The sequence below is a fragment of the Carcharodon carcharias genome, chromosome 18, assembly GCF_017639515.1.
Source record: "Carcharodon carcharias isolate sCarCar2 chromosome 18, sCarCar2.pri, whole genome shotgun sequence".
NCBI lineage: Eukaryota > Metazoa > Chordata > Chondrichthyes > Lamniformes > Lamnidae > Carcharodon > Carcharodon carcharias.
Genome location: NC_054484.1, coordinates 50296651 through 50324532, shown reverse-complemented (window position 1 = coordinate 50324532; position 27882 = coordinate 50296651). Strand labels below are relative to the sequence as shown.

Sequence of the window (27882 nt, the reverse complement as noted above, 5' to 3'; positions counted from 1 at the left end):
AGAAAATGGAAGTGAAATAGCAGCAAAGAGGGGCAATGAATACATGATCCATGAACACTTACCATGAATACATAGGCCTGCAGACTCCCTGCAACTTTGCTTCAGTAAAAATGTCCTGGACAATGTTTGCCACCTTCGGCGAGATATTCTTTTGAGTTTATCCTTCAAGCTGCCACTGGTGACTTATGCTTAAATAAGCAGTAAACCATCGAGCCCATATATGCCAAGCCATCAATGCCATCTTTAGGGGAGCTGGATAATTCATTCATTTTTGGATGATTCCTAGGCATTGGTATGAAAGAGCTGAGCAATTCTATCTAGTTTCTGGATTTTGCAAATGGATAGTATTCACATAGCACTGCAGGCTTCTACTGTGGAGCTGCTGGATTTCCTGAATAGAAAGAAATTCCATTCCATCAATGCTTCAATTGTCTATGATCAGCTACAATGAATCAATCCAAATTTTTCCACATGAGGCACTCTAGCCTCTCAGCTCTGTTTAGGAAAAATAGTAAAATGTTGGGACAGCTTCTCAGGGACAAGGTGCAGTGCTTTCTTCTGTGGTTCACATGTCCCTGTCTCCCCCACCCCCATTGAAGCCAAATTCATCAGCAGAACATGGTTACAATGATGCACATGCATCTGCCACTCACTTTAGCTTAACAACTTGCGTTTACATAGCAACATCAATGTTGTAAAGTATCCCAAGGTGTTTATAAGAGCTAAAAAAAACTTTAATGAATAAGTAGCTGATTTTTTTTGTTACCAATTAACTTCAGAACAAAAAGGAAAAATGAAGTTTTGGGAAAAAAATGAATGTACTCTATTTTAAAGAAATGTTCTGCAATGCTAAAATACAGTGCATAAAATACTTCTACCATTAGTGTAAAGATAGTTAAATGCATTTATATCCAATCTTCCAAAAAGTCATTCTAGTTTTTGTTTCATTTCTACTTTTGAATTGTAGCTCAATGGAATAAAATTTTCACAAAGTGTTTGTAGTTCTGAAGTCTTCGCCTTTATGCTCTATACTCAAGTGTGCTGCAAAATAGAACTGCAGACATCTAGCACAATTGACATTTGATTCAAATCAAGTTTTTTGACTTAAAACATCCTTTCCAATTTTTGTGAAACAATAATCGCTTAAGTAAGGGGAGGCTAGAACTTCCCAAACTTTGGGTCGCAACCCCCCCAGTGGGGTCATGAGAGGAGAATCTAGGGTCGTGAGTTCTGAGGCAGCAATGGCTGCCATGGAGCTCTGACTGAGTGTTAACAGCTGCGAGGCCTGTCTAAATCCTTGCTTTTCAAAAAAATGGTGGACTTGGCCTATCTGACTGATTCCTGCCCCAAAAAAAGCCCTAAACTGCACCCCCTCCCCCCATCCCCAAACCCACAACCACTTCTGCTCTCATAGGTCTCTTTCCCCTCCACTATCCCTGCTCCCACTAAGGGGTCAAGGCAATTTTCAAGCCTTGAAATGAGGACACAGTGGGAAAAATTTGAGAAGCACTGGGTTAGGCCTTAAAATAATTCATTTTGCAACACAATTTGAAAACAAAATATCTTTGCTTTTACAGAAACTAATATACAAATGTGTTTAAAAAGTTTTTTATGAATAAAATGTTTTTGCACATCTGCAGCAAGGAACATTTACCAATGGATCATAAGGAAACATAGCTCTTTGCAATGTCTATTATCAGCTTTATTAGTTAGATTTTTCTTCTAAGGTTTCATCTAAAATGTCGCTCTGACAAATTCCTATCACTCCCCAAGCTAAACCCTCTCCAGTATTTCCTGTTGTCAAGCTCTCTTCATTATCACCTTTTCCAAGGTCATCTTCATTCTGGTGAATCTATGGAAAATAAAAACATGCAAGAAGTTTGAAACAGTCCATGACCTCATGTATCAAGACCTGCACAACATTCAGGTTTGGGCTGTTAAGTAGCAAGTAACATTTTCACCACACAAATGCCTGGCAAAAGAGAATCTAACCATCTCCCCTTGACACAGGGATGAGGAATTTCCACCTTTTAGTGAAGTTCCAACTTTTCAATTATGGAATCTCCCCATTTGAAATGTTTTTCCAACTCCACCACCACACCCCCCCCACCCATCCGTAGTCCTTTTCTTCACTTTGCATGTACTTAATCCAACACAGGTTTTACATTGTCAAGGTAAAAATCTCTGGCCTAGGAATTAAACATGCACCATTACCTTACATCCCTTAGCAATGTGATGACTTGTTTTCCCCACCAATAGAAACGAAACTTGATGTTAATACTTTCAAGGAGTAAGTCACCCTCTAACTCTGTCTCCAACTCTCTCCCTTTATGATCCTCCTTAAAATCTACCACTGACCAATCATTTAGTCATCCGTGCTAATATTTCTTACTCGGTGTCAATTTTTATCAGATTAGTATTAAACGCATAGGTGCATGTAGTTCTTGAATGAGCACGATGGATTTGAATATATACTTTACATATCCTTTGTACTTTATATATCCTTTATACCTAGTATCTGCTAAAAGGCAAAACCAAGCCAATCAGGTAGAGTAGGGGTGTTTGTAAAACGGATACAGATTCATGAATAAGTTTCTAAGGTCATGTTCAGGAGTTAGTATTTACTTCATCTTGTACTGCGTGTACTACCTTCATTGCTTGCTTAAATGCTGGGGTCACTTTGGTGATTTGATATAAATGCATTGGTTCGCAGTCTTGACAGTTATAGGAGGGAAAACAAAGGCAAACTAATGTCTCTACCCACTTGAAGTCAAATAATTCCATCCATTTGAAGTGCCTAGAAACATTTGCATTTCATTACAGATCATAAAAAGTTGCTTCTCATGCTCAGTGACTTTGTTGCTTTGCGCTATAATTTTTCAAATTCACTCATGGGATGTGGGCGTCGTTGGCTAGGCCAACATTTATTGCCAATCCCTAATTGCTCTTGAGAAGGTGGTGGTGTGCTGCCTTCTTGAATTGCTGCAGTCCTTGTGGTGTAGGTACACCCACAGTGCTGTTAGGGAAGGAGTTCCAGGATTTTGACCCAGCAACAGTGAAGGAATGGCAATATAGTTCCAAGTCAAGATAGTGTTTGACTTGGAGAGGATCATGCAGATACTGATGTTCCCATGCACCTGCTATTCTTGTCCTTCCAGGTGGTAGAGGTCACGGATTTGAAAGGTGCTGTCGAAGGAGTCTTGGCGAGTTGCTGCAGTGCCCTTGTGGATGGTACACACTGCTGCCACTTTGCATCGGTGATGGAGGAAGCAGATATTGAAGCTGGTGGATCGGGTGCCAGTCAAGTGGGCTGCTTTGTCCTGGATGGTGTCAAGCTTCTTGATTGTTGTTGGAACTGCACTCACCCAGGCAAGTGGAGGGTATTCCATCACATTCCTGATTTGTGTCTTGTAGATAGTGGACAGGCTTTGGAAAGTCAGGAGGCGAGTTACTCTCCACAGAATTCTCAGCCTCTGAACTTCTCTTGTAGCCGCAATAATTGTGTGGCTGGTACAGTTCAGTTTTTAGTCCATGGAAACCCCCAGGATGTTGATTGCAGGATATTCAGCTATGGTAATGCCATTGAATGTCAAGGGCTGATGGTTGGATTCTCTCTTGTTGGCACCTGTGTGGTGTGAATGTTATCTGCCACTTATCAGCTCAAGCCTGAATGTTGTCCAGGTCCTGCTGCATGTGGGCATGGACTGCTTCAGTATCTGAGGAGTTGTGAATTGTGCTGAACATTGTGCAATCATGAACAAACATCCCCACTTCTGACCTTATGATAGAGGCAAGGTCATTGATGAAGCAGCTGAAGTTAATTAGGCCTAGGACACTACCCTGAGGAACTCCTGCAGTGATGTCCTGAAACTGAGATGATTGACCTCCAACAACCACAACCATCTTCCTTCCTACAGGTATGGCTCCAACCATTAGGAGAGTTTTCCCCCTGATTCTCATTGACTCCAGTTTTGCTCAGGCTCCTTGATGCCACACTCAGTCAAATATTGTCTTGATGTCAAGGGCAGTCATTCTCACCTCACCTCTTGAGCTCAGCTCTTTTGTCCATGTTTGGACTAAGGCTGTAAGGAGGTCAGGAGCTAATGAGGAGAGGCCCTAGTAGAACCCAAACTGAGCATCAGTGAGCAAGTTATTTCTGAGTAAGTGCCACTCGATAACACTGTTGATAACACTTTCCGTCCTTTTACTGATGATTGAGAGTACAGTAATTGGACAATTTGGATTTGTCCTGTTTTTGTGTACAGGACATCCCTGGGCAGTTTTCCACATTGGTGTTGCAGCTGTACTGGAACAGCCTGGCTAAGGGCACAGCTAGTTCTGGAGCACATGTCTTTAGCGCTATTGCTGGAATGTTGTCAGGGCCCATAGACTTTGCAGTAGCCAGTGCTTTCAGCTGTTTCTTAATAACTGAAGACTGGCATCTGTGGTGCTGAGGACCTCAGATGGAGGCCGAGATGGATCATCCACTCAGCACTTCTGGCTAAAATTGTTGCAAACGCTTCAGCCTTATCTTTTGCACTGATGCGCTGGGCTTCCCCATCATTGAGGATGGGGATATTTGTGGACCCGCCTCCTGTTAGTTGTTTAATTGTCCACCACCATTCACAACTGGATGTGGCAGGACTGTGGAGATTATATCTGATCCTTTTGTTGTGGGTTTACTTAGCTCTGTCTATTGCATGCTGCTTTTGCTGTTCGGCATGCAAGTAGTCCTGTGTTGTAGCTCCACCAGCTTGTGTACATGATTTCATAAAATTTCAGACCATTTTGTCTTCAGCCACTCTTATCTATGCTTGACATTCAACGGCATTACCAAGTCTGAATACCTTACCATCAACATTCTGGGGTTACCATTGACCAGAAACTGAACCAGACCAGCCATATCAATACTATGGCAACAAGAGCAGGTCAGGGGCTGGGAATTCTGTGGTGAGTAATTCATCTCCTGACTCCCCAAAGTCTGTTCACCATTTACGAGGCACAAGTCAGGAATGTGATGAAATACTCTCCACTTGCCTGGATGAGCATAGCTCCAATAACACTCAGGAAGCTCAACTCCATCCAAGACAATGCAGCGTGCTTGATCAGCAACCTATCCACCATCTTAAACATTCATTCCTTCCATCACTTGTGCATAATGGCAGCAATGTGTACCATATATAATATGCACCGCAGCACCTTCCATACTCATAACCTCTACAACCTCGAAGGACAAGGGCAGCAGATGCATGGGAATACCGCCAATTGCAACTTCTCCAGCAAGCCACACACCATTCTGTTAAATTGCCCGCTGTTCCTTCAATGATGCTGTGTCAAAAACCTGAAACACCCTCCCTTAAGCACTGTGAGTGTACCTACAACAGATGGACTGCTGTAGTTCAAGAGGTGGCTCACCGCCACCTTATCAAGGGAAATTTGAGATGGGCAACAAATGCAGGCCTTGTCAGCTCATATCCCATGAACAAATAATGAAAAACTCTTGAGGTGCAACTACAGATGGATTGCAAAGGTGACTAATTTTCCAAATCTAGGAAATTGCTAAGGCTAAATGGATCTACCCTATATTGGCATCCTGAATACTGACCTCTGGGAAAGATCTGTGGTTGGTCAAACAGTAAAGTGAAAGTATTCATTTTTTTTAGATTTTCTGTGACCAGCCAATTTCCTGCAAATACTAAGCAGTGTTTTTTGCTTCTGTGCTAGTAAGCCTGCAATTTTGAGCTTATTGAGCTTAGTAAGTTGAGGTAGGGAATTCCAGAGCTTACAGTTTTGTCTATTAAAGGCATGGTCACCAATGGGGTAGAGATTTAAAATTGAAGATGCTCAAAAAGCCAGTGTTAAATGAGCAGCAATATTTGAGGCTTGTAGGGCTGGAGGATATTAGAGTTAGGAAGAGGTGAGACCCTGGATGGATTTGTAAATGAGAATTAGAATTTTAAAATTGAATTGTTATTTAACAGGGAGCCAACATAGGAACAAATACAATGGTAAAAACAAAAAAACTGTGGATGCTGGAAATCCAAAACAAAAACAGAATTACCTGGAAAAACTCAGCAGGTCTGGCAGCATCGGCGGAGAAGAAAAGAGTTGACGTTTCGAGTCCTCATGACCCTTCGACAGAACTTGCGTTCGAGTCCAAGAAAGAGTTGAAATATAAGCTGGTTTAAGGTGTGTGTGTTGGGGGGCGGAGAGATAGAGAGACAAAGAGGTGGAGGGGGGGGGTGTGGTTGTAGGGACAAACAAGCAGTGATAGAAGCAGATCATCAAAAGATGTCAACGACAATAGTACAATAGAACACATAGGTGTTAAAATTAAAGTTGGTGATATTATCTAAACGAATGTGCTAATTAAGAATGGATGGTAGGGCACTCAAGGTATAGCTCTAGTGGGGGTTTTTTTTTATATAATGGAAATAGGTGGGAAAAGGAAAATCTTTATAATTTATTGGAAAAAAAAAGGGAAGGGGGAAACAGAAAGGGGGTGGGGATGGGGGAGGGAGCTTACGACCTAAAGTTGTTGAATTCAATATTCAGTCCGGAAGGCTGTAAAGTCCCTAGTTGGAAGATGAGGTGTTGTTCCTCCAGTTTGCGTTGGGCTTCACTGGAACAATGCAGCAAGCCAAGGACAGACATGTGGGCAAGAGAGCAGGGTGGAGTGTTGAAATGGCAAGCGACAGGGAGGTTTGGGTCATTCTTGCGGACAGACCGCAGGTGTTCTGCAAAGCGGTTGCCCAGTTTACGTTTGGTCTCTCCAATGTAGAGGAGACCACATTGGGAGCAACGAATGCAGTAGACTAAGTTGGGGGAAATGCAAGTGAAATGCTGCTTCACTTGAAAGGAGTGTTTGGGTCCTTGGACGGTGAGGAGAGAGGAAGTGAAGGGGCAGGTGTTGCATCTTTTGCGTGGGCATGGGGTGGTGCCATAGGAGGGGGTTGAGGAGTAGGGGGTGATGGAGGAGTGGACCAGGGTGTCCCGGAGGGAGCGATCCCTACGGAATGCCGATAAGGGGGGTGAAGGGAAGATGTGTTTGGTGGTGGCATCATGCTGGAGTTGGCGGAAATGGCGGAGGATGATCCTTTGAATGCGGAGGCTGGTGGGGTGATAAGTGAGGACAAGGAATGTTCCACATACCCCATAAAGAGACAGGCATAGCTGGGGCTCTTTATGGGGTATGTGGAACATTCCTTGTTGCAGTCCTACTCCGGCCCCCTTCCACAACTCTTTCTCCGGTACATCGATGATTACTTCGGTGCCGCTTCATGCTCTCGTCAGGACTTGGAAAAATTTATTAATTTTGCTTCCAGTCTCCACCCCTCCATCATTTTCACGTGGTCCATCTCTGACACTTCCCTTCCCTTCCTTGACCTCTCTGTCTCAATCTCTGGTGATAGACTGTCCACCAATATCCATTACAAACCCACCGACTCCCACAGCTATCTCGACTACAGCTCCTCACACCCCGCTTCCTGTAAGGACTCCATCCCATTCTCTCAGTTCCTTCGCCTCCGTCGCATCTGTTCCGATGATGCTACATTCAAAAACAGTTCCTCTGACATGTCCTCCTTCTTCCTTAACCGAGGTTTTCCACCCACGGTCGTTGACAGGGCCCTCAACCGTGTCCGGCCCATCTCCCGCGCATCCGCCCTCACGCCTTCTCCTCCCTCCCAGAAACATGATAGGGTCCCCCTTGTCCTCACTTATCACCCCACCAGCCTCCGCATTCAAAGGATCATCCTCCGCCATTTCCGCCAACTCCAGCATGATGCCACCACCAAACACATCTTCCCTTCACCCCCCTTATCGGCATTCCGTAGGGATCGCTCCCTCCAGGACACCCTGGTCCACTCCTCCATCACCCCCTACTCCTCAACCCCCTCCTATGGCACCACCCCATGCCCACGCAAAAGATGCAACACCTGCCCCTTCACTTCCTCTCTCCTCACCGTCCAAGGACCCAAACACTCCTTTCAAGTGAAGCAGCATTTCACTTGCATTTCCCCCAACTTAGTCTACTGCATTCGTTGCTCCCAATGTGGTCTCCTCTACATTGGAGAGACCAAACGTAAACTGGGCGACCGCTTTGCAAAACACCTGCGGTCTGTCCGCAAGAATGACCCAAACCTCCCTGTCGCTTGCCATTTCAACACTCCACCCTGCTCTCTTGCTTGGCTGTCCTTGGCTTGCTGCATTGTTCCAGTGAAGCCCAACGCAAACTGGAGGAACAACACCTCATCTTCCAACTAGGGACTTTACAGCCTTCCGGACTGAATATTGAATTCAACAACTTTAGGTCGTAAGCTCCCTCCCCCATCCCCACCCCCTTTCTGTTTCCCCCTTCCCTTTTTTTTCCAATAAATTATAAAGATTTTCCTTTTCCCACCTATTTCCATTATATAAAAAAAAAACCCCCACTAGAGCTATACCTTGAGTGCCCTACCATCCATTCTTAATTAGCACATTCGTTTAGATAATATCACCAACTTTAATTTTAACACCTATGTGTTCTATTGTACTATTGTCGTTGACATCTTTTGATGATCTGCTTCTATCACTGCTTGTTTGTCCCTACAACCACACCCCCCCCCCTCCACCTCTTTGTCTCTCTATCTCTCCGCCCCCCACACACACACCTTAAACCAGCTTATATTTCAACTCTTTCTTGGACTCGAACGCAAGTTCTGTCGAAGGGTCATGAGGACTCGAAACGTCAACTCTTTTCTTCTCCGCCGATGCTGCCAGACCTGCTGAGTTTTTCCAGGTAATTCTGTTTTTGTTACAAATACAATGGTGATGGATGAATAGGATTTATTACAAACATGGACACAGGCAACAGAGCTATAGAAGACATCAAGTATATAAATTGTAGAATGTGGGAAGCTGACCAGGAGTATGTTGGAACAGTCAAGTAAATGTAAAAAGGAATGAATGAATATGGATATTCATTGTTAACTTCTCTTCAAGCAAATAGAAAATGTCCAGTGCAGGAAGAGGCCATTCAGCCCATCATATCGGTGCAAAAATAGAGCTATACAGCCCAAATCCATTTTCAACTCTTGATAACCCCATAATTCTCCGCTGTGTACCAAAAATCTGACTCACTCGAAGTACGTACCCAGCCTCCACTGCATTTGGGGGAAAGAAAATTCCACTGGCTAACAACCCTCTGAGAAAAAAAATTCTCCTCATCTATCTTAAAAGGTAGACCTCTTATTCTTCAGCTATGTTGCCTAGTTTTAGTCACCCCCCCCCACAAGAGGAAACTTCCCTTCTGAGTATTCACCCTATCAAATCCCCTCAAGACCTTATGTTTCAATAAGATCTCCTCTCACTCTTCTAAACTGGAATGCCTCTTGGCCCAACCATTTTCTGAATACTTACTCATAAAAGAGTACTATCTGTGTAGCACTACCACACTGCACCCCACCCCCTCACCACAACCCGCGTCCCCTAAAATAGACAGTTTCACATGCCTTGTCAATAGATTTTTTTGGCAAACAGCTTTTTCATTAATTTAAAATAGGTCACTGACAAATTCATCCACGAGGGCAAGACCAAGTATAAACTAGACAATGCATAGGTTTGTACTGGACCTCTTAATTTGAAGTCTAACATTTTAGCATTGTAATTTCTAAGTCCAAAAGGTTACTTAGTACCCACCACCAGAGACCGTCCAATAACAGAATGAACTCCAGTCAAATGGAAATGCTGCACCTTCATATCCAGCTTGGCCAAACCATCTTCATCGACCTCCACATTGCCCAGGTCACCTGCATGTCTACAGTGGATAGAAATTGCTTTGTTTTAAAGAATCATAGAATGCTACATCACAGAGGAAGTCCATTCAACCCATTACAGCAATGTTGCCTCTCTGAAAGAGATATTGATGTAGTACTATCTACCCTTTACCCAAACTCTCTTTTCCTTTGTGTATATTATACCCCTTTCCTTATTAAGTTTTGTTTCCACCACTGTTCTTCTAGGGTATTCCACGTCCTAACAACTCTCTAGATAAAACTCAAGCTCCTAACCACTCCTCTTGTTTCATTTAGTAATGATCTTAATTAAATTTATGACTAAGATATGGATTGCATACAACCACTGCTGTAGGCATGAGAGGCTGATAATGATCCAAATCCCTGAAAGAAAACTTACCTCAGGCCCTCTGATCCTTGTAGCCTGCCACTCTCCAGCTCTCCTATGGAAGATGGATAGTGCATAATGGCTCAGATCCAATCCTGTTGGATGTCTTCAAATATGTACTTTGACAGAGGAAGGCCTAAAGCACTCAGATCTGCCTCATTACAAAGGCTGCTGTTGGTTTGCTCCTATTAGAAGACATATGTACCCTCTATGGGAGAAGCTCCCCCAAAAAATCACAAGGCAGCATAAAATATTCCTTAATAAAGAAATGGACATCTTCGATCTCCTTCCACTTTTCTGCTGTTCTGTGTCTTGAACTGAATATTTCCTTGGCGCATTGGAGAAGAAAAATAACCTCAAAACTTTACAAATGAATACCATGAAGTTGCATATTAATTAAAATACCATCCAGAACCAGTGTACTTTTGTAAAAGTTGTGTTTTATTTTTGAAATTACTTTTGAAACAGAACTCACCTCTTGTTCTCTTCTGGTGCACCATGTATTTCATTGTCTGGATTGTAATGAGGTCCTGCACTGATCCAACCTGAAACAATTAATTTACACTCAGTGCCTTTGCAAAATAGAGTTTGCAATAGAGAGGTTAGCATAGATATATGAGCTAAACAATTGCAACTGTGCTTTCCAAACATGGTACAAGCTTAAGTATTCACATCTTCTGTTTTAGATTACGTTTGACCAGCCTTGGTGTGAAGAATCTCAAGCCCAAACTGAAACAAAGGCATACCCTCCTGCTTCCCCCGGTATTGTTTCCTTATATGTTTAATGCAAGTGTTCTAGGGCCTACTCTTCAGGAGATGCAAGAAGCCAGAGGGTTTGCCTGAGGTGGAGCTCTGTTCTTAACGAAGGGTCACTTTTTCCTTTAATAACCAGAGCTTAAAGGCTGTTCGCCTCCACTCTCTGCCCTCCCCCAATTCTGCCACAAATGATATAAGTGAGTGAGTATTTGTTAACAGGGGTAATAACAGGTGCAGGAAGCTTACAAATTAAAATCATTAAGTTTTTCCAGAGTTCTTCATGTTATACTGTAGAGGAAGAAGGGAATGGGATGGTTCTATGGCATGTCTTAATTGACATTTCAGGTAAGCATTATGTTCAACACTGCAGGACAAGGTAGGTGAATATATGGAAGGTGCTTATAATATTTAACTGGTTCCAGTTGACTGCTTTATTTTACCTTAGCTGGTAATGGTGAGGCTGTGGAGCTCTGACTGAGTAGCTGTACTGTGGTTCCTCATGGTGACATGTACTACCAAGGGTACCTCATTTCTTTCAGCCTTCACCATGTTTACCCCATTCGCCCACTGCACTCTCCACAAGCTAATCTCACAGTATCAATTACTACCATCCCTGCCTTATTCTGGATAATAAAAATACAACTAAATGACAAAACTTGAGGGCTCTGATCTCAGCTGTTGCATCCTCGGACGTGCTTCCTACGGTAGACTAATTTCTTGTTCCTAGATAATCCTTGTCATTTCCCTATTCTGCAAAGACAAGCTCCCAATGGACGAGGCAAAAAGCAGTGGGAGCCAATTATTAGAATTAAAATAATGTGGAGTTACATTGGTGAGAACAATGAATCGTCCTGGTGCTAATCCCACCACAGAAAAAAATCAAGGCGCCATGTCCAATTTGGAAACAAGGAATTTGATTAGTACAGTATAGTCTGTACTTAACAGGGACATAGTTCAAAGAATATGCACGAAGGAGAATTTTTCAGTCTTGTCCAACAGTATCATTGTTGTTTCCATAATGAAGCCTGAGATTGGGCCTCTGTCTTGTATGTGGTGTGATCTTTTCATAACACTGTTACCGCAGGAAGTAAAACGTGTAAAGTTCAGCAAGGAACAGTTTAGGTACTCTGCCACCTGCAGCCAATTTTTTGCTGCCAGGATGTTTGCGGTTTAATGAATGGGCAAACATCTGGTAATAGATAGGGGAGAGGTAGGTTCACCAAATAAGCTTTGACTTCTTGCTGCTTAGCTTAAGGTCTTAAAGTATAAAGCAAAATTGTCATACTCTGAAAAATCCCTGTTAATTTAATCTGGATCAAAGATTAGTATTATCTAATTTGAATTTATACAGTTTTTCTGTATATTCAGCCACTCCAAATCTTGGAAACCAAGGAGCTTAAGCTCCAGCCTTTGAGTGGGTTGAAGGTAACATAGTGACAAGCCCCGGTCAGCGAGGACTTCCTCCATTCCACACACACCATCCGCACATGCTATTCCTACCATTTTAGAAGCAGCTCCCACTCACTAGACACAACGAAGCTCAGCCTTGTGGGAACTGAGTTCATTTTCTGGCTGCACTTCTCTCAAACATCACAATCAGGACATTAGGGGATATTGATTGAAGATATTAATGGAGCAAAAGCAAAAATAAAACATGGTTACTGCAAACAAATAAAGTGGATGCAGAGTGTCGTGTCTTTAGTGAAAATGGACAAACAATTATATTTTGTGGCGATGAAAGGCAAACCCATATGCCTGATTTGTGGAGAAGTGATTTCTATCATGAAAAATGTCATAATAGAAAGACACGTCAGCACGAAGCACATCAAATACGAAGAATTTCAAGGACAAGTTCAAGCTGACAAAATTAAAGCACTTAAAAAGAATGTGAGTGGCAGCAAGCAATTTTCACAAGGCTGAGAAAGGTATTGGACCGTGTTATGCAAGTCAGATATGTGGCGAGTGAACTTTTCGCAAAAAAGCTTAGGCCTCATTCAGAAGGAGAGTTTGTAAAGGAGTGCATTGTTGTGACTGCAGCTTCTCGGGGCTCCAGAGAAAATCAACCTACTTGAGAGTGTGAGCTTACCTAGCAGGACTGTGTCAGGTCGAATTAATGATATGACTCAAGACATTAAAAAGGTTCTGAAAGACTCTGCGGATGATTTCGAGTTTACTCTCTGGCTATTGACTAGACAACAGACATAATAAGTTCATGCCAACTGGCAATTATTTCTGCATGAAATCATGGCAGATTTTGAGATTCGAGAGAACGTGCTTGCTTTAGTAGCAATTTATAACACCACCAAATGTGAAGATATATTTGAGGAGGTTACATTGACAGTGGATGGGCTTCAGTTATCATTTGAAAAACTAAGTGGTCTTATTACTGATGGCCCTCCAGCTATGGTTGGATCTCAAAAGGGATTAGTTGCTCTAATCAAGAAAGAAATGGGTCCCCTCAACCTTGATCCAAGTAATAAAAACAAAAAAACTGCGGATGCTGGAAATCCAAAACAAAAACAGAATTACCTGGAAAAACTCAGCAGGTCTGGCAGCACTCAAGTTCTGTCGAAGGGTCATGAGGACTCGAAACGTCAACTCTTTTCTTCTCTGCCGATGCTGCCAGACCTGCTGAGTTTTTCCAGGTAATTCTGTTTTTGTTCTTCATCCAAGTAAGTTGATTGTATGTCCATAAGACCATAAGACAGGAGCAGAAATTAGGCCATTTGGCCCATCGAGTCTGCTCCGCCATTCAATCATGGCTGATAAGTTTCTCAACCCCATTCTGCTGCCTTCTCCCCGTAACCTTTGGTCTCCTCACCAATCAAGAACGTACCTATCTCAGTCTTAAATACACTCAATGACTTGGCCTCCACAGCCTTCTGTGTCAATGAATTCCATAGATTCACCACTCTCTGGCTAAAGAAGTTTCTCCTCATCTCTGTTCTAAAAGGTCTTCCCTTTACTCTGAGGCTGTGCCCTCGGGTCCTAGTCTCTCCTACCAATGGAAACATCTTCACCACGTCCACTTTATCCAGGCCTCTCAGTATTCTGTAAGTTTCAATCACTTCCCCCCTCATCCTTCTAAACTCCTTCGAGTAAAGACCCAGAGTCCTCAAACGTTCCTCATATGTTAAGCCTTTCATTCCTGGGATCGTTCTCATGAACCTCCTCTGGATCCTCTCCAGGGCCAGAACATCCTTCCTGAGATATGGGGCCCAAAATTGCTCACAATATTCTAAATGTGGTCTGATCAGAGCCTTATAAAGCCACAGCAGCACATCCCTGCTTTTATATTCTAGTCCTCTCGAAATAAATGCCAACATTGCATTTGCCTTCCTAACTACCGTGTCAACCTGCAAGTTAACCTTAAGAGAATCCTGAACTGGGACTCCCAAGTCCCTTTGCACTCCAGATTTAGAAATTCTCTCCTCATTTAGAAAATAGTCTATGCCTCTATTCTTCCTACCAAAGTGCATGACCTCACACTTCCCCACGTTGTTTTCCATCTGCCACTTCTTTGCCCATTCTCCTAACCTGTCCAAATCCTTCTGCAGCCTCCCCGCCTCCTCAATACCACCTGTCCCTCCACCTATCTTTGTATCATCTGCAAACTTAGCCAGGATGCCTTTGGTTCCTTCATCTAGATCATTAATGTATAAAGTGAAAAGTTGTGGTCCCAATACTGACCTCTGTGGAACTCCACTAGTCACCGGCCGCCATCCTGAGAAGGACCCTCTTATCCCCACTCTCTGCCTCCTGCCAGACAGCCAATCTTCTATCCATGCTAGTACCTTGCCTCTAACACCATGGGCTCTTATCTTTCTGAGCAGCCAACTATGCGGCACCTTGTCAAAGGCCTTCTGGAAGTCCAAGTAGATGACATCCATTGGCTATTCTTTGTCTAACCTACTCGTTACCTCCTCAAAGAATTCTAGCAGATTTGTCAGGCATGACCTCCCCTTGATGAAACCATGCTGACTTTGCCTTATTTTACAATGCACTTCCAAGTATTCTGAAATCTCATCCTTAATAATGAACTCTAAAATCTTACCAGGTCAGGCTAATCGGCCTGTAATTTCCCGTCTTTTGCCTCACTCCCTTCTTAAACAGGGGGGTTACATTAGCGATTTTCCAGTCCTCTGGGACCCTCCCTGACTCCAGTGATTCCTGAAAGATCACCACTAACGCCTCCACTATCTTGTCAGCTATCTCCTTCAAAACTCTGGGGTGTAATCCATCTGGTCCAGGTGATTTATCCACCTTCACACCTTTCAGTTTTCCTAGCACCTTCTTCTTGGTAATGGCCACCATACTCACCTCTGCCCCCCCGACTCTCTTGAACTTTGGAGATGTTACTTGTGTCTTCCACCATGAAGACTGACGCAAAGTACCTATTCAGTTCCTCCACCATTTCTTTGTTCCCCACTACTTCTCCAGCGTCATTTTCCAGCGGCCCAATGTCCACTTTTGCCTTTCTCTTACCCTTTATATATCTAAAAAACTCTTGCAATCTTTTTTATATTACTAGCTAGTTTACTCTCATATTTAATATTCTCCCTCCTTATTTCTTTTTTAGTTGTCCTCTGTTGATCTTTGTAGGCTTCCCAATCCCCTGGTTTCCCACTGCTTTTCGCCAAATTGTATGCTTTCTCTTTAGCTTTTATGTTGTCCCTGACTTCCCTTGTCAGACATGGTTGCCTCTTCCTCCCCTTAGTATGCTGCTTCTTCCTAGGGATTAATTTTTGCTGTGTCTCCAAAATTACTCCCAGAAACTCCTGCCATTGCTATTCCACTGTCTTTCCTGCTAGGCTCATCTCCCAGTCAATTCTGGCCAGCTCCTCCCTCATGCCTCTGTAGTTGCCTTTATTCAACTGTAATACTGTTACATCTGATTCCAGCTTTTTCCTCTCAAATTGCAGGGTAAATTCTATAATATTATGGTCACTTCCTCCTGAGGGTTCCTTCACCTTAAGCTCCCTTATCAAATCTGCCTCATTACACATCACTAAATCTAGAATTGCCTGTTCCCTAGTGGGCTTCACCACAAGCTGCTCCAAAAAGCCATCTCGTAGGCATTCCACAAATTCCTTTTCTTGGAATCCACTACCAACCTGATTTTCCCAGTCTATCTGCACATTGAAATCCCCCATGATCACTGTAACCTTGCCTTTCTTACATGCCTTTTCTATCTCCTGCTGTATCTTGTGCCCACTTCCTGACTACTATCCGGAGGCCTGTACATAACTCCCATTATGGTTTTTTCACCTTTGTGGTTCCTCAACTCTACCCACACAGATTCTACATCATCTGACCCTACATCGTTACTTGCTATCGATTTAATTTCATTTCTTACTAACAAAGCAACCCCACCCCTTCTGCCAACCTGCCTATCTTTTCGATAGGATGTATATCCTTGTATATTTAGCTCCCAGTCCTGATCCCCTTGCAGCCATGATTCCGTGACGCCCACCACATCATACCTGCCAATTTCAATCTGCGCCACAAGCTCATTTACCTTATTTCGTATACTGCATGCATTCAAATACAACACCTTCTGTCCTGCGTTATTCATCAGGAGAATCTGTGCATGCAGTCTGTGTGACTGAGTGATGGTACCAAGCATTAACTTAATTAAAAGTAGAGGGTTAAACAGCTGCCAGTTTATGGAATTATTGAATGATCTTGGATCAGAGTATGGCGCCTTAGTTTACTATTGTGAAGTGCGATGGCTCAGCCAGGGGAGTATGCTGATGTGGTTTTATGAGCTGAGGGAAGAAGTGAAATTTTTCATGTGGCCGAGCTGAGTGACAACAAGTGGCTGTGTGACTTGGCTTTCATGGTCAACATTATGCAGTATCTGTCTGAGCTCAATGTTAAATTGCAAGGGCCTAACCAGCTTATTACTTCCCTTCTTTCACATGTGAAAACATGTGAAGCCAAATTAAAGCTGTAGAAAATGCAACTGGAAAAGGACAACATGGTACATTTTCCTAACCTTAAGAAACAAAAGCTTGCAGCAACAGTGGAGGTGACATATTGGTAATGTTGCTGGAGTAGTAATCCAGAGAACTAGGGTAATGCTCTGGGGACCCGGGTTCGAATCCCATCAAGCCAGATGGTGAAATTTGAATATCATAAATCTAATGCCCTTTAGGGACATCAGGGACGTCCTTACCTGGTCTGGCCTACATGTGACTCCAGACCCACAATAATGTTGTTGACTCTTAAATGCCCTCTGAAATAACCTAGCAAGCCACTCAATTATATCAAACCGCTAAAAAGGAATGAAACCGACCTAGGCACCAGAAACGACAAAGGCAAACTCAGTGCAGTCCTTCTTACTAACATCTAGGGGCTTGCACCAAAATTGGGAGAGCTGTCTCAGACAGCAACAGCCTGACATTGTCATAATCAAGGAATCCAGACACCACCATCACCATCCTTGACTGTGTCCTGTCCCGCGGCAGGACAGACCCAGTAGATGTGGTATACAGTCAGGAGTGAGTTGCTCTGGGAGTTCTCAACGTCGATTCCTGTCCCCATGAAGTCTCAAGGGTAAGGAAACTTCTTGCTGATTACCATGTACCACACCCTCTCATCTGATGAATCAGTACTCCTCCTTGTTGAACACCACTTTTTAAAAAAATTATTTGTTCCTGCGGTGTGGGCATCACTGGCTAGGGCAGTATTTATTGCCCATCCCTAATTGCCCTTGAGGGCATTTTAAGAGTCAACCACACTGCTGTGGGTCTGGAATCACATGTAGGCCTGACCAGGTAAGGACGGCAGATTTCCTTTCCTGATGGACATTAGTGAACCTTGGAGGAAGCAGTAAGGGTGGCAATGGTGCAGAATGTACTGTGCATGGGGGAATTCAATCTCCATCACCAAGAATGGCTTGGTAGCACCACAACAGATCGAGCTGGCTGAGTCCTAAAGAATATAGATGCTAGATTGGGTCTGCTGCAGATGGTGAGGAAACCAAAAGGGAAAAACATACTTGACATCATCCTCACCAACCTGCTGGCCGCAGATCCATCTGTCCATGACTGTATGGGAAGGAGTGACCACCGCACAGTACTTGTGGAGATGAAGCCTTGTCTCCACATTGAAGGATACCCTCCATCGTGTTGTGTGGTGCTACCACCATGCTAAATGGGACAGACTTCTAACAGATCTAGCAACTCAAGACTGGACAACCATGAAGCCCAGCAGCAGAATAGTACTTCAGCACAAGCTGTTGCCTCATGGCCCAGCATATCCCCTACTCTACCATTACCACCAAGCCAGGGGATCAATCCTACTTCAATAAAGAGTGCAGGAGGGCATGCCAGGAGCAGCACCAGGCATACCTAATAATAGGTTTTCAACCTGGTGAAGCTACAACACAGGACTACTTGCGTGCCAAACAGCATAAGCAGCAAGTGACAGACAGTGCTAAGTGATTTTACAACCAACGGATCAGATCTAAGCTCTGCAGTTCTGCCACATCCAGCCGTGAATGGTAGTGGACAATTAAACAACTCAATGATGGGGGAGCCCAACACATCAGTGCAAAAGATAAAGCTGAAGCATTCGCAACAATCTTCAGCCATAAATGCTGAGTGGATAATCCATCTTGTTCTCCTCCAGAGGTCGCCAGCATCACAGATGCCAGTCTTCAGCCAATTCAATTCACTCCATGTGCTATCAAGAAAGGTACTGGATACTACAAAGGCTATGGGCCCTGATAATATTCCAGCAATAGTGCTGAAGACTTGTGCTCCAGAACTTGCCATGCCCCTAGCCAAGCTGTTCCAGTATAACTACAATACAGGCATCTATCCAGCAATGTCGAAAATTGCCCTGGTATATCCTGTACACAAAAAGTAGGACAAACCCAACCCGGCAAATTACAGCCTCATCAGTTTACTCTCGATCATTAGTAAAGTGATGAAAGCGGTCATCAACAACACTATTGAGTGGCACTTGCTTAGCAATAACCTGCTCACTGATGCTTAGTTTGGGTTCTGCCTTGGTCACTAAACCTCTGACCTCATTACAGTCTTGGTTCAAACATGGACAAAAGAGCTAAACTCCAGAAGTCAGGTGAGAATGACTGCCCTTGACATCAAGGCCACACTTGACTGAGTTTGGCATCAAGGAGTCCTAGTAAAACTGGAGTCAATGGGAATCAGGGGGAAAGCTCTCTGCTGGTTGGAATCACACCTAGCACAAAAGAAGATGGTTCTGGGTGTTGGAGGTCAGTCATCTCAGCTCCAGGACATCACTGCAGGAGTTCCTCAGGGTAGTGTCCTCAGTCCAACCATCTTCAGCTGCTTCATGAATGATCTTTCCTCCACCATAAGGTCAGGAGTGGGCATGTTTGCTGATTGCACAATGTTCAGCACCATTTGTGACTCCTCAGATACTTAAGCAGTCCATGTCCAAATGCAGCAAGACCTGGACAACATCCGGGCTTGGGCTGACAAGTGGCAAGTAACATTTGTGCCACACAAGTGCCAGGCAATGACCATCTGCAAAAGAAGAATCTAACTATCACCCCTTGACATTCAATGACATTACCATAACTGAATCTCCCATTATCAACATCCTGGAGGTTACCTTTGACCAGAAACTGAACTGAGCTAGCCATATAAATACTGTAGCTACAAGAGCAGGTCAGAGGCTAGGAATTTTGCAGCGAGTAACACACCTCCTGACTCCCCAAAGCCTGCCTGCCATCTACAAGGCACAAGTCAGGAGTGTGATGGAATACTTTTCACTTGCCTAGATGAGTGCAGCTCCAACAACACTCAAGAAGCTTGACACCATCCAAGACAAAGCAGCTCACTTGATTGGCACCACATCCACAAACATTCAGTCCCTCCACCACAGAGGCACAGTGGTAGCAGTGTGTACCATCTACTGGATGCACTGCAGGACCTCAACAAGGTTCCTTAGACAACCCCTTCCCAACCCACGACCAATACCATCTAGAAGGACAAGGGCAGCAGACACATGGGAACACCACCACCTGGAAGTTCCCCTCTAAGCCACTCACCATCTTGACTTGGAAATATATCGATGTTCCTTCACTGCCAATGGGTCAAAATCCTGGAACTCCCTCCTTAACAGCACTGTGGGTGTAGCAACACCACATGGACTGCAGGGATTTAAGAAGGCAGCTCACCACTGGTGAGTTAGGGATGGGCAATAAATGCTGGCCCAGCCAATGTAGCCCACATCCTTTTAATGAATTTTTAAAAAAGTATGCCAGGGAGTGTGCAAATGTACTTAAGAAATTTTGTGAGCGATTTCAAGAACAAAAATGAAAGAACTGGAATTAAACATTTTTGTCATGCTGCTCAGTATTGAAGCAGTCAATGTACCTGAAGACCTAAAACATGAAGTTATAGAACTGCAAAGCAACATTGAGCTTAAGGCTAAATACAATAACTTGTCTCTGCTGGAATTCTACAGACTCTATGTTGGCGCCGATAAATTTCCAAACTTGAGGAGACATGTGCTAAAAATAACATCACGGTTTGGAACACATACTGCTTTGAGCAGTTTTTTTTCCAAAACTTTATCTTGCACAGAACCATCTGCATGCCAGGTCAACAGGCGTGAATTTGGAAAGCCAGTTGCGAGTAGCAACATAAGTGTCAGCAGACATAAGGCTCGTCAAGGGGATGCAAACTCAGCCATCGCATCGAAGCAGTGGTTGAGTTGAATGTTTCTGTATTCTCTCTAAAAAAGCATAAATTAAGTTGGTTTTTATGTGCATGTGCCCTGCAACTGATTTTGTCTATGTGTGAGTGGCCCCTGATAAGAAAGAGGTTGCCCACCCCTGCTCTAGATCCATAAAGATCTCTTTGGCTCTATACCCTTTCACACTTTTTGGCTACAGTGTAAGTGGTTCTATGAGTTCTGAGCATTATTGTAGAAATTTCCCAAACTGGCACTTGTACATTTCAGGTCCTTCATTCACTAACACACACTGAGCAAGCTGTGTATGTGTCTCTCCCTGCAGTTGCTCCATTCTATACCCACAAATCCACTGGGATCTCAGACTTGGGGCAGGCAAAGTCTTTCAGACACACACTCCCCATGCCACAAAGTTATCCCATGTTAGGACTTTGCTGTCATTGAAGGAAGTAAACAGATTAAAATGCCCTTCATGTCTACTCATCATTGTTTTGGAAGATCATGACTGGGCTAAAATTAGTATCCTTCAGGATTTCCACTTGGAGGCACCCACTACCATGTCCTACTGGTTAGGTAATCACCTGGTTGGATGGATACAGACAATACAAAGCCGTATTATCACATACTTGATTTCTAACGATAACATCCATGAAATTTTATTTCCACATCGGAAAGCAGAAATTTATACATGTATGAGACAACTGAACAAATAAGAATCAAACAAAAATGGAGCAAGAACTTCATCAGACCTCCGTTTAGAAACTGGCAGTGGCCAAAAACATCAAATTCCTTCTGTATGAAAGCAGTCAATGGCAAGAAAAGGAGAGCCAAATATAAGATTTTAGGGGTGTGAATAGAAGGGAAAGATGTCAGAGAATGTTCTTGAAAATGTATAAACAGGATCTCTGTCTTTCTCACTGCCTGGAAGCTAAGGTAGGAGATGAGTATTCACTTTTATTCCGCTGTTCTGTTGGTACAGATTACTCAACTACAGCTGTATGAATGTAACAAATATTTTTCTCTATGTAACTACAAGTTGTAAAGATATGTTTCATACCATTGGTTAGGTCACCAAAACTGTGAATGTGAAGGCCATGCTTTCCAGGAGGCAGTCCAGTAAATTCCCCTTTTACAATCACACATCCAGTTATCTACAAATTCAAATTTCACATTCAACAAATATACTGGTATTGTAAAGTCAATTTCATGAAAACTATTGTGTACAATATACATTGAAATTAGCAAACGGAAACACAATGCCTTAATACAGATGAGAGGCAAACACTGTTTAAAAATGTTACAAGTTCATCAAATATCCTGAACATTGTATAACAGTAGTCCATCATTTTATATTCACACATTCAAAATGTACACATATACATATGCAATTGAATTGTAGTTTGCACATTTCACCCCAAAAGGATGACACATACATACCTTTAGGCCGTCAATAGGATTTTGCAACGGACTTCAGGCAAGACACATGAGTGCAAAACAGGACTGGACATTCCAGAATAAATTAATAAATTGTTGCACCCTAAAAGATATGGCCAAGATACATAAGGGTTCAGTCAACAGATCAACTGAGTTGAAAAGTAACATGAATGATAGAAAGACATCAAAGATGTAAGTGGCAACAAAGGTTTTCTTTATGGAGGAGTTTAAAGATGAAGACACGGGGATTGAGTTGACTGCAGAGGTGCATTGAATTGTGGTTTTCACAAATTAATGACATCTTTACCAATTAAACCCCAAAAAAGATGTTAAAAACTGATCCCATCCCAGCCAGATTAAGTTTTAAACTGCAGTTGTGTTAATAGAAACACTTTATTTAACTGTATAACACCACTTATTTGGCGTGTAAAGTATGCATATCTTATGAACATGCACAGTGCACAAAACATCATTTAATACATAAACTGGCCATCTTGGTGTCTTTTTTTGCAAGTGCCTGTCAATACGTAACAAGATTTTGACTGGATTGTGCTAAGCCTCACTGTTCCTGAAGTCACATGGAACGGCTGTAGGGTTCTACTGTCTCATCTCATTCAACTACCGACTAGATTGGGTTGGATGAGTTTGTTATACCTAGATGGACTTAGCCTCAGTGTTATGGACAGTGACAGTGAACGTATTTTGCCACTGTTACATTTGAAATGGAACAATATGGCTGCATCCACAAGATACATCAGAAAACTAGGAACATATGAGAGCTCGAAAACCATTTAATCCATACATTGAAAGAATAGACATGTTTTTCAGATCTAATAATATTATATAGAACTTGGAGGTAAAAGTGAAGATGTCCAGACTCAGAAGGCAATTCTGTGTAAGAAAGAAATTCTGCAAAAGGAGATTGGCCCAGACTTGTATGGCACCCTAACAAACCTCCTTGTTCGCAACAAGACAAAGGATGTGCCACTCAAAACAATCAAAGTTGGAGGAAAATTTCAACTCTAAGCCATTAGAGATAGCAAGAAGCCACAAATTTGGAACTAGAAACTAGAAAAATGGCAAAACAATTGGTGAGTACACCGTGACACTGAAAAATTTATCATTACACTGCAACTTTGGCATGATCTTAGACCATGAATTACAGGACAGATTTATGTGTGGACTGGTGGATGAAAGAATCCAAAAAAGTTACTAATAACACAACATCTTCCATTTGAACCAACGTGTAAGATTGCTTTTACCCTGAAGTTGGCATCAAAGGATACTTGGGAATTTTCATCCTAATCAAGCGACTAGTACAGCTTCCGTCCACCGCAAGAAGGCTCCACCAGGTCTAAATCAGGGAGACCTAGTCAAAAGAGTAGTGACAGCGGTTTAGTGACTTGTTATCCTTGTAAATTCATCCATGCGGCACAGGCATGTCAGCACAGAAATGCTAAATGCCTTAATTGCCAGAAGATAGGCCATGTTGCAGTATCCAAAATAAGGGCAAGTCCCTCAAGTTGTTCATTGTTATTGTGAGATATTCCAGCAAATCAAAATTAATAGGTAAGGATTGGCTTCACAAATTGAAGTTAGACCAAAATAATGTTTTTCATATCGAGACATCCAAGAAGTTTGAATAACTATTGCAACATTTTCAAGGACAGCTATGAAGGTATACTCAATGTGAAAGCATACAACCAAAACAGGCCCAATGGTGACCAGGGCTGGGGAAGTTCCTTATGCTCTTAAAGCCCAGGTTGAAGTGGAACTAAAGAAGCTAGAGAGACAAATGGTGTGCTAGTGAAAACGGACTAAATTGTAGTAGTGGCCAACAAAACCATGAGACTATGCAGAGTTTACAAACTCACAATCAACCAGTGGATGATGAGTTGTATTCATTACTGACCTCTCAAGATTTATATGCGGAGTTATCAGGATCCAAGATATTCACAAAATTGGATTTGTCTTCCGCTTTTACACAGCTCAATGTGGATTGAGAGAATCAACAATATCTCTTGACAAATATACACGTGGGGTTATACTCTTATATGAAGTTGTCCTATGGCGTGAAGTTTTCTCCAGAAATCTTTCAAGCAACAATGGATAAGATTTTGCAAGGAGTGCTGCACTGCTTGTGCAATCGGGATAATGTGTTGATTGCGACCAAAAAAGATGAAGAGAATCTTTAAGTATTTGATAAAGTGTTAAAGAGGCTCAAAGACCAGAGTACAGAAAAGGAACTGAGAATGTTCCACAAACATCGCAATGAGTAGAGTGAACAGAGCTGCATCAAGTGGAGTCAAAGTGGTGGTACCTCATTCTTCAAGAGATAGGATCCCGGCAGAACTCCATATTGAACACACAGGGATAGTCAGTATGAAATCCATTGCAAAAAGACTTGTAAATGGCTTGTGGTTTAACTATGATCTAAAATAAATAACAAACAAATGTACTATCTTGCAAAACTATGGAAATAAGCTACCAAAAACTCCTCATGGTGGAGTTATCCACTTCAAAGAGCTTGTAGACTTTTATGAAAAGGAAAATTACAATTTCTTGGTACTCACTGATAACCACTCAAAGTGGATTGAAGTAAAGCACAAGAGTCAAAATACCAATGTTGAATGAACAATAGATGAGTTAGTCATTTTTGTTTAACTTGGGTTAACCCAGGTCCTCATTTTTGTTCTGCTCCATTCCAAAGTTTCACGAAGAAAACAGCACCAAATATACCCTTACTCTTCGTTACTATCTGGCATCAAATGGAGCAGTACAAGGTTAAGGAAACATTTGAGCCTGGTTCTACGAAATTTGACTGTAAAGTCGAACACAAATAGTTCAGTCAAAAATGTCGGTATGACACAAACAAAAGAGAAAGCAGTTTCAGATAAAATAAGCATTTTCATTTTCTGAGTAACTCTCATAAGTCATGTAAATGGGATATGCGAAATGCAGCGGAAGTTAATGGAACTAAAAAATACTTGACTTGAAATTGTTGAAGAGATGTCCACGGAAGTCACGTGATTCCAGGAAGGGATGAACCAAAGCATGAGCATGATCGATTTGGTCAAGAGCTTATGTCAGTGTGTAAACCAGTTTAGACTTTGGTGTTTGAAGTACCAATTTCTGAGAAAAAAACAGGATCTTTTGAGAGTATTGAACCGAAGCCAAACAGTCCAAAACCTGACTCTACATCAAAACCTTTCAGGCGATCAGGAATGCTTCGTAAACCATTTTCTAAACTTTTCATTTGTAGTTTAAGAAAAAAAGCCAGTTATAATCATGCCAAGTGTGCATATTCACAAAGATTTATTTGTTTTTCACTGTTGAAGTTGTATAGTTAGTGATACAGGTAATATTTCATTTTAAAAAAAACTTTTTAATGTAATGTATTCATATATTATGAACATGTGGCATCATTAAACACTCGAACTGGCCATCATGGTGTATTTCTTCGTAAGGACCTCTCAATATGGTTGGACTGAAAGAAGCCACTTGCAGTCCCAATTCATAAAATACTTTGTTTATTGGACTTCTTTTAGCCTAGTTAGACATCATGATATTGGGCAACTTTTGGGCTGGTATTTGGTTGACTCGTTATTTTAATTTTTGGCACCTCGCTCTTGAACGGACCATGGAAAATTGGGACAAACTGTACTGGTCAGCTGGAGTAAAAGAAATGATGGAAATACTCAGCAGGTCAGGCAGCATCTGTGGAGAAAGAACCATGTTTCCCTCTCCACAGATGCTGCCTGACCTGCCGAGTATTTCAAGCATTTTCCGTTTTAGTTCAGGTTTCTAGCATCCACAGTACGGGTATATTTTGCTTCTGTTCATTTGGAGTCTGCTTAAGACGGAGAATAGCTCGTCCAGTATTAACTACTTGTATGTCAAAAGTGGAAGAACTAACTTCAATACTGCCATGATTGCCACAAATGTAAGCAGAGGGTAATGGATTTGTTCGGAACTAACATTGAGAGTTTCAACATGCACAGAAAATCATAGGGAAATGGAGGGGTTGAGGGTGGAATATTACCAAAACGTCCAATAATAATTTAATTTCCATAAAATAGAGGCAAAAAGCTCCACGGGTCAGAGAAAATATTCCACAACAACCGAGCCAGAAAATAAATCTACTGCTACGCAGTGTCAGGGGGTAGTCGGGTTAGCTTGAGACAAAACTCGCCTCCCTATCAGGAAACCAGGTTTGGTCCACCACCGGTGGTTCAAATATTAACCGACACTCTGTGTCGCAAACTCTCAGGGGCACCATCTACACATAATTCTACCCGCTACTCACGTCCATCTTGAAGAGAACAACACCAAAGACACTGAAGTGGCCATTAAGGACACAAATAGCATTGGCCATGTTTCCTCAGCTTCACCTGTCAAAACCCCCAAAGTCAGCTCCTCCAGCACATGCGCAAAGCTGCATCTCCCTCCTCGTAGACTCACACTTCCCTAGGTCATTCTTCGTCATTTAAAAATCCTCCTCCGAGTGTTTCAGCTATTACCACGATCGTAATAGTTACATTTCATTTGCGTAAATAATGCAACACGTTTACTCCGAACATGAGGACTTGCTAGAGTAACTAATTGATAAAACACAAGCTGTGTTTAAATGGATCCTGATCAATATTGTCTGCGACTTCGTTTTTACAAGTCGGCCTCGATTGTGTCAGCGGTATTCTACCTGCTCACTTTGTAAGATTAAGTCCTCCACACATTTTGCTAGACGGAATTTCGTTATCTCATCCTAATAATTGCATAAATACAATAGTACTTATTTTCTATTACTCATAACTTTCAAACATATGAAATAGGAGAAGTAGCCCTTTCAGCCACTCGAGCCTACTCCTCCATTCAATAAGATCATGGCTTATATGTTTCTGTTTTGAGTTCTGCATTCCTACCTACCCCGATAATCTTAGATTCTTGTTATGCAAGAGAATAATCCATTTCTGCCTTAAAAATATTCAGTAACCCCCACTTCCTTGAAGAGTTCCAAAGTCACACAAGCCTCAGAAAAAAAATTCTCATCTGTCCTATAAGGGAGTTTTAAAACATTGTCCCCTAGTTCTGGACTCACCCCCAAGACAAAACATAATTTCCACATCCACCTTGTCAAGACCATTCAGGATTTTAAATAATTGAATCAAGTCAACCCTCTCTTCTAACTAAAGTGGAAACAAGCTTAGCTTGTCCAAGCTATCCTCAAGATAACCTGCTCATTCCAGGCATCATTTTCACATGGTCCATCTCTGACACTTCCCTACCCTTCCCTGACCTCTCTGTCTCAATTTCTGGTGATACCAGATATTCCACCAATATTCATTACAAGCCTACGGATTCCCACAGCTACCTTGACTACAGCTCCTCACACCCCACTTCCTGTAAGGACTCCATCCCACTCTCTCAGTTCCTTTGCCTCCATCGCATCTGTTCTGATGATGCCACTTTCAAAAACAGTTCCTCTGACATTTCCTCCTTCTTCCTTAACCAAGCTTATCTACCCACGATGGTTGACAGAGCCCTGAACCATGTCCGGCCCATCTCCCGCGCATCCGCCCTCACATCTTCTTCTCCCTCCCAGAAACATGATAGGGTCCCCCTTGTCCTCACTTATCACCCCACCAGCCTCTGCATTCAAAGGATCATCCTCCACCATTTCCACGTACTCCAGCATGATGCCACCACCAAACACATCTTCCCTTCACCACCCCGGCGGCATTCCGCAGGGATTGTTCCCTCCGGGACACCCTGGTTCACTCCTCCATCACCCCCTACACCTTAACCCCCTCCCACGGCACCTTCCCATGCAACCGCAGAATG

General features: G+C 42.6%; 1 protein-coding gene across 2 annotated transcripts; it reads right to left on the bottom strand.

Annotated features, from left to right (window-relative positions):
* Positions 1-1622: 1622 nt before the first annotated feature.
* Positions 1623-26737, bottom strand: LOC121290913 (superoxide dismutase [Cu-Zn]-like). 2 transcript variants are annotated; one of them, XM_041211961.1, is made up of 5 exons: positions 26351-26737; positions 21668-21761; positions 10637-10706; positions 9733-9796; positions 1623-1852 (listed from the first exon to the last, which is right to left on the bottom strand). In XM_041211961.1, the coding sequence occupies exons 1-5, from the start codon at positions 26417-26419 to the stop codon at positions 1706-1708; spliced, it is 444 nt and encodes a 147-aa protein (XP_041067895.1). In that variant the 5' UTR covers positions 26420-26737; the 3' UTR covers positions 1623-1705. The 2 variants fall into 2 exon arrangements, with proteins under 2 accessions (XP_041067895.1, XP_041067894.1); XM_041211960.1 differs by having other exon boundaries at positions 1628-1852; positions 9679-9796.
* Between the last annotated feature and the right edge of the window lie 1145 nt (positions 26738-27882).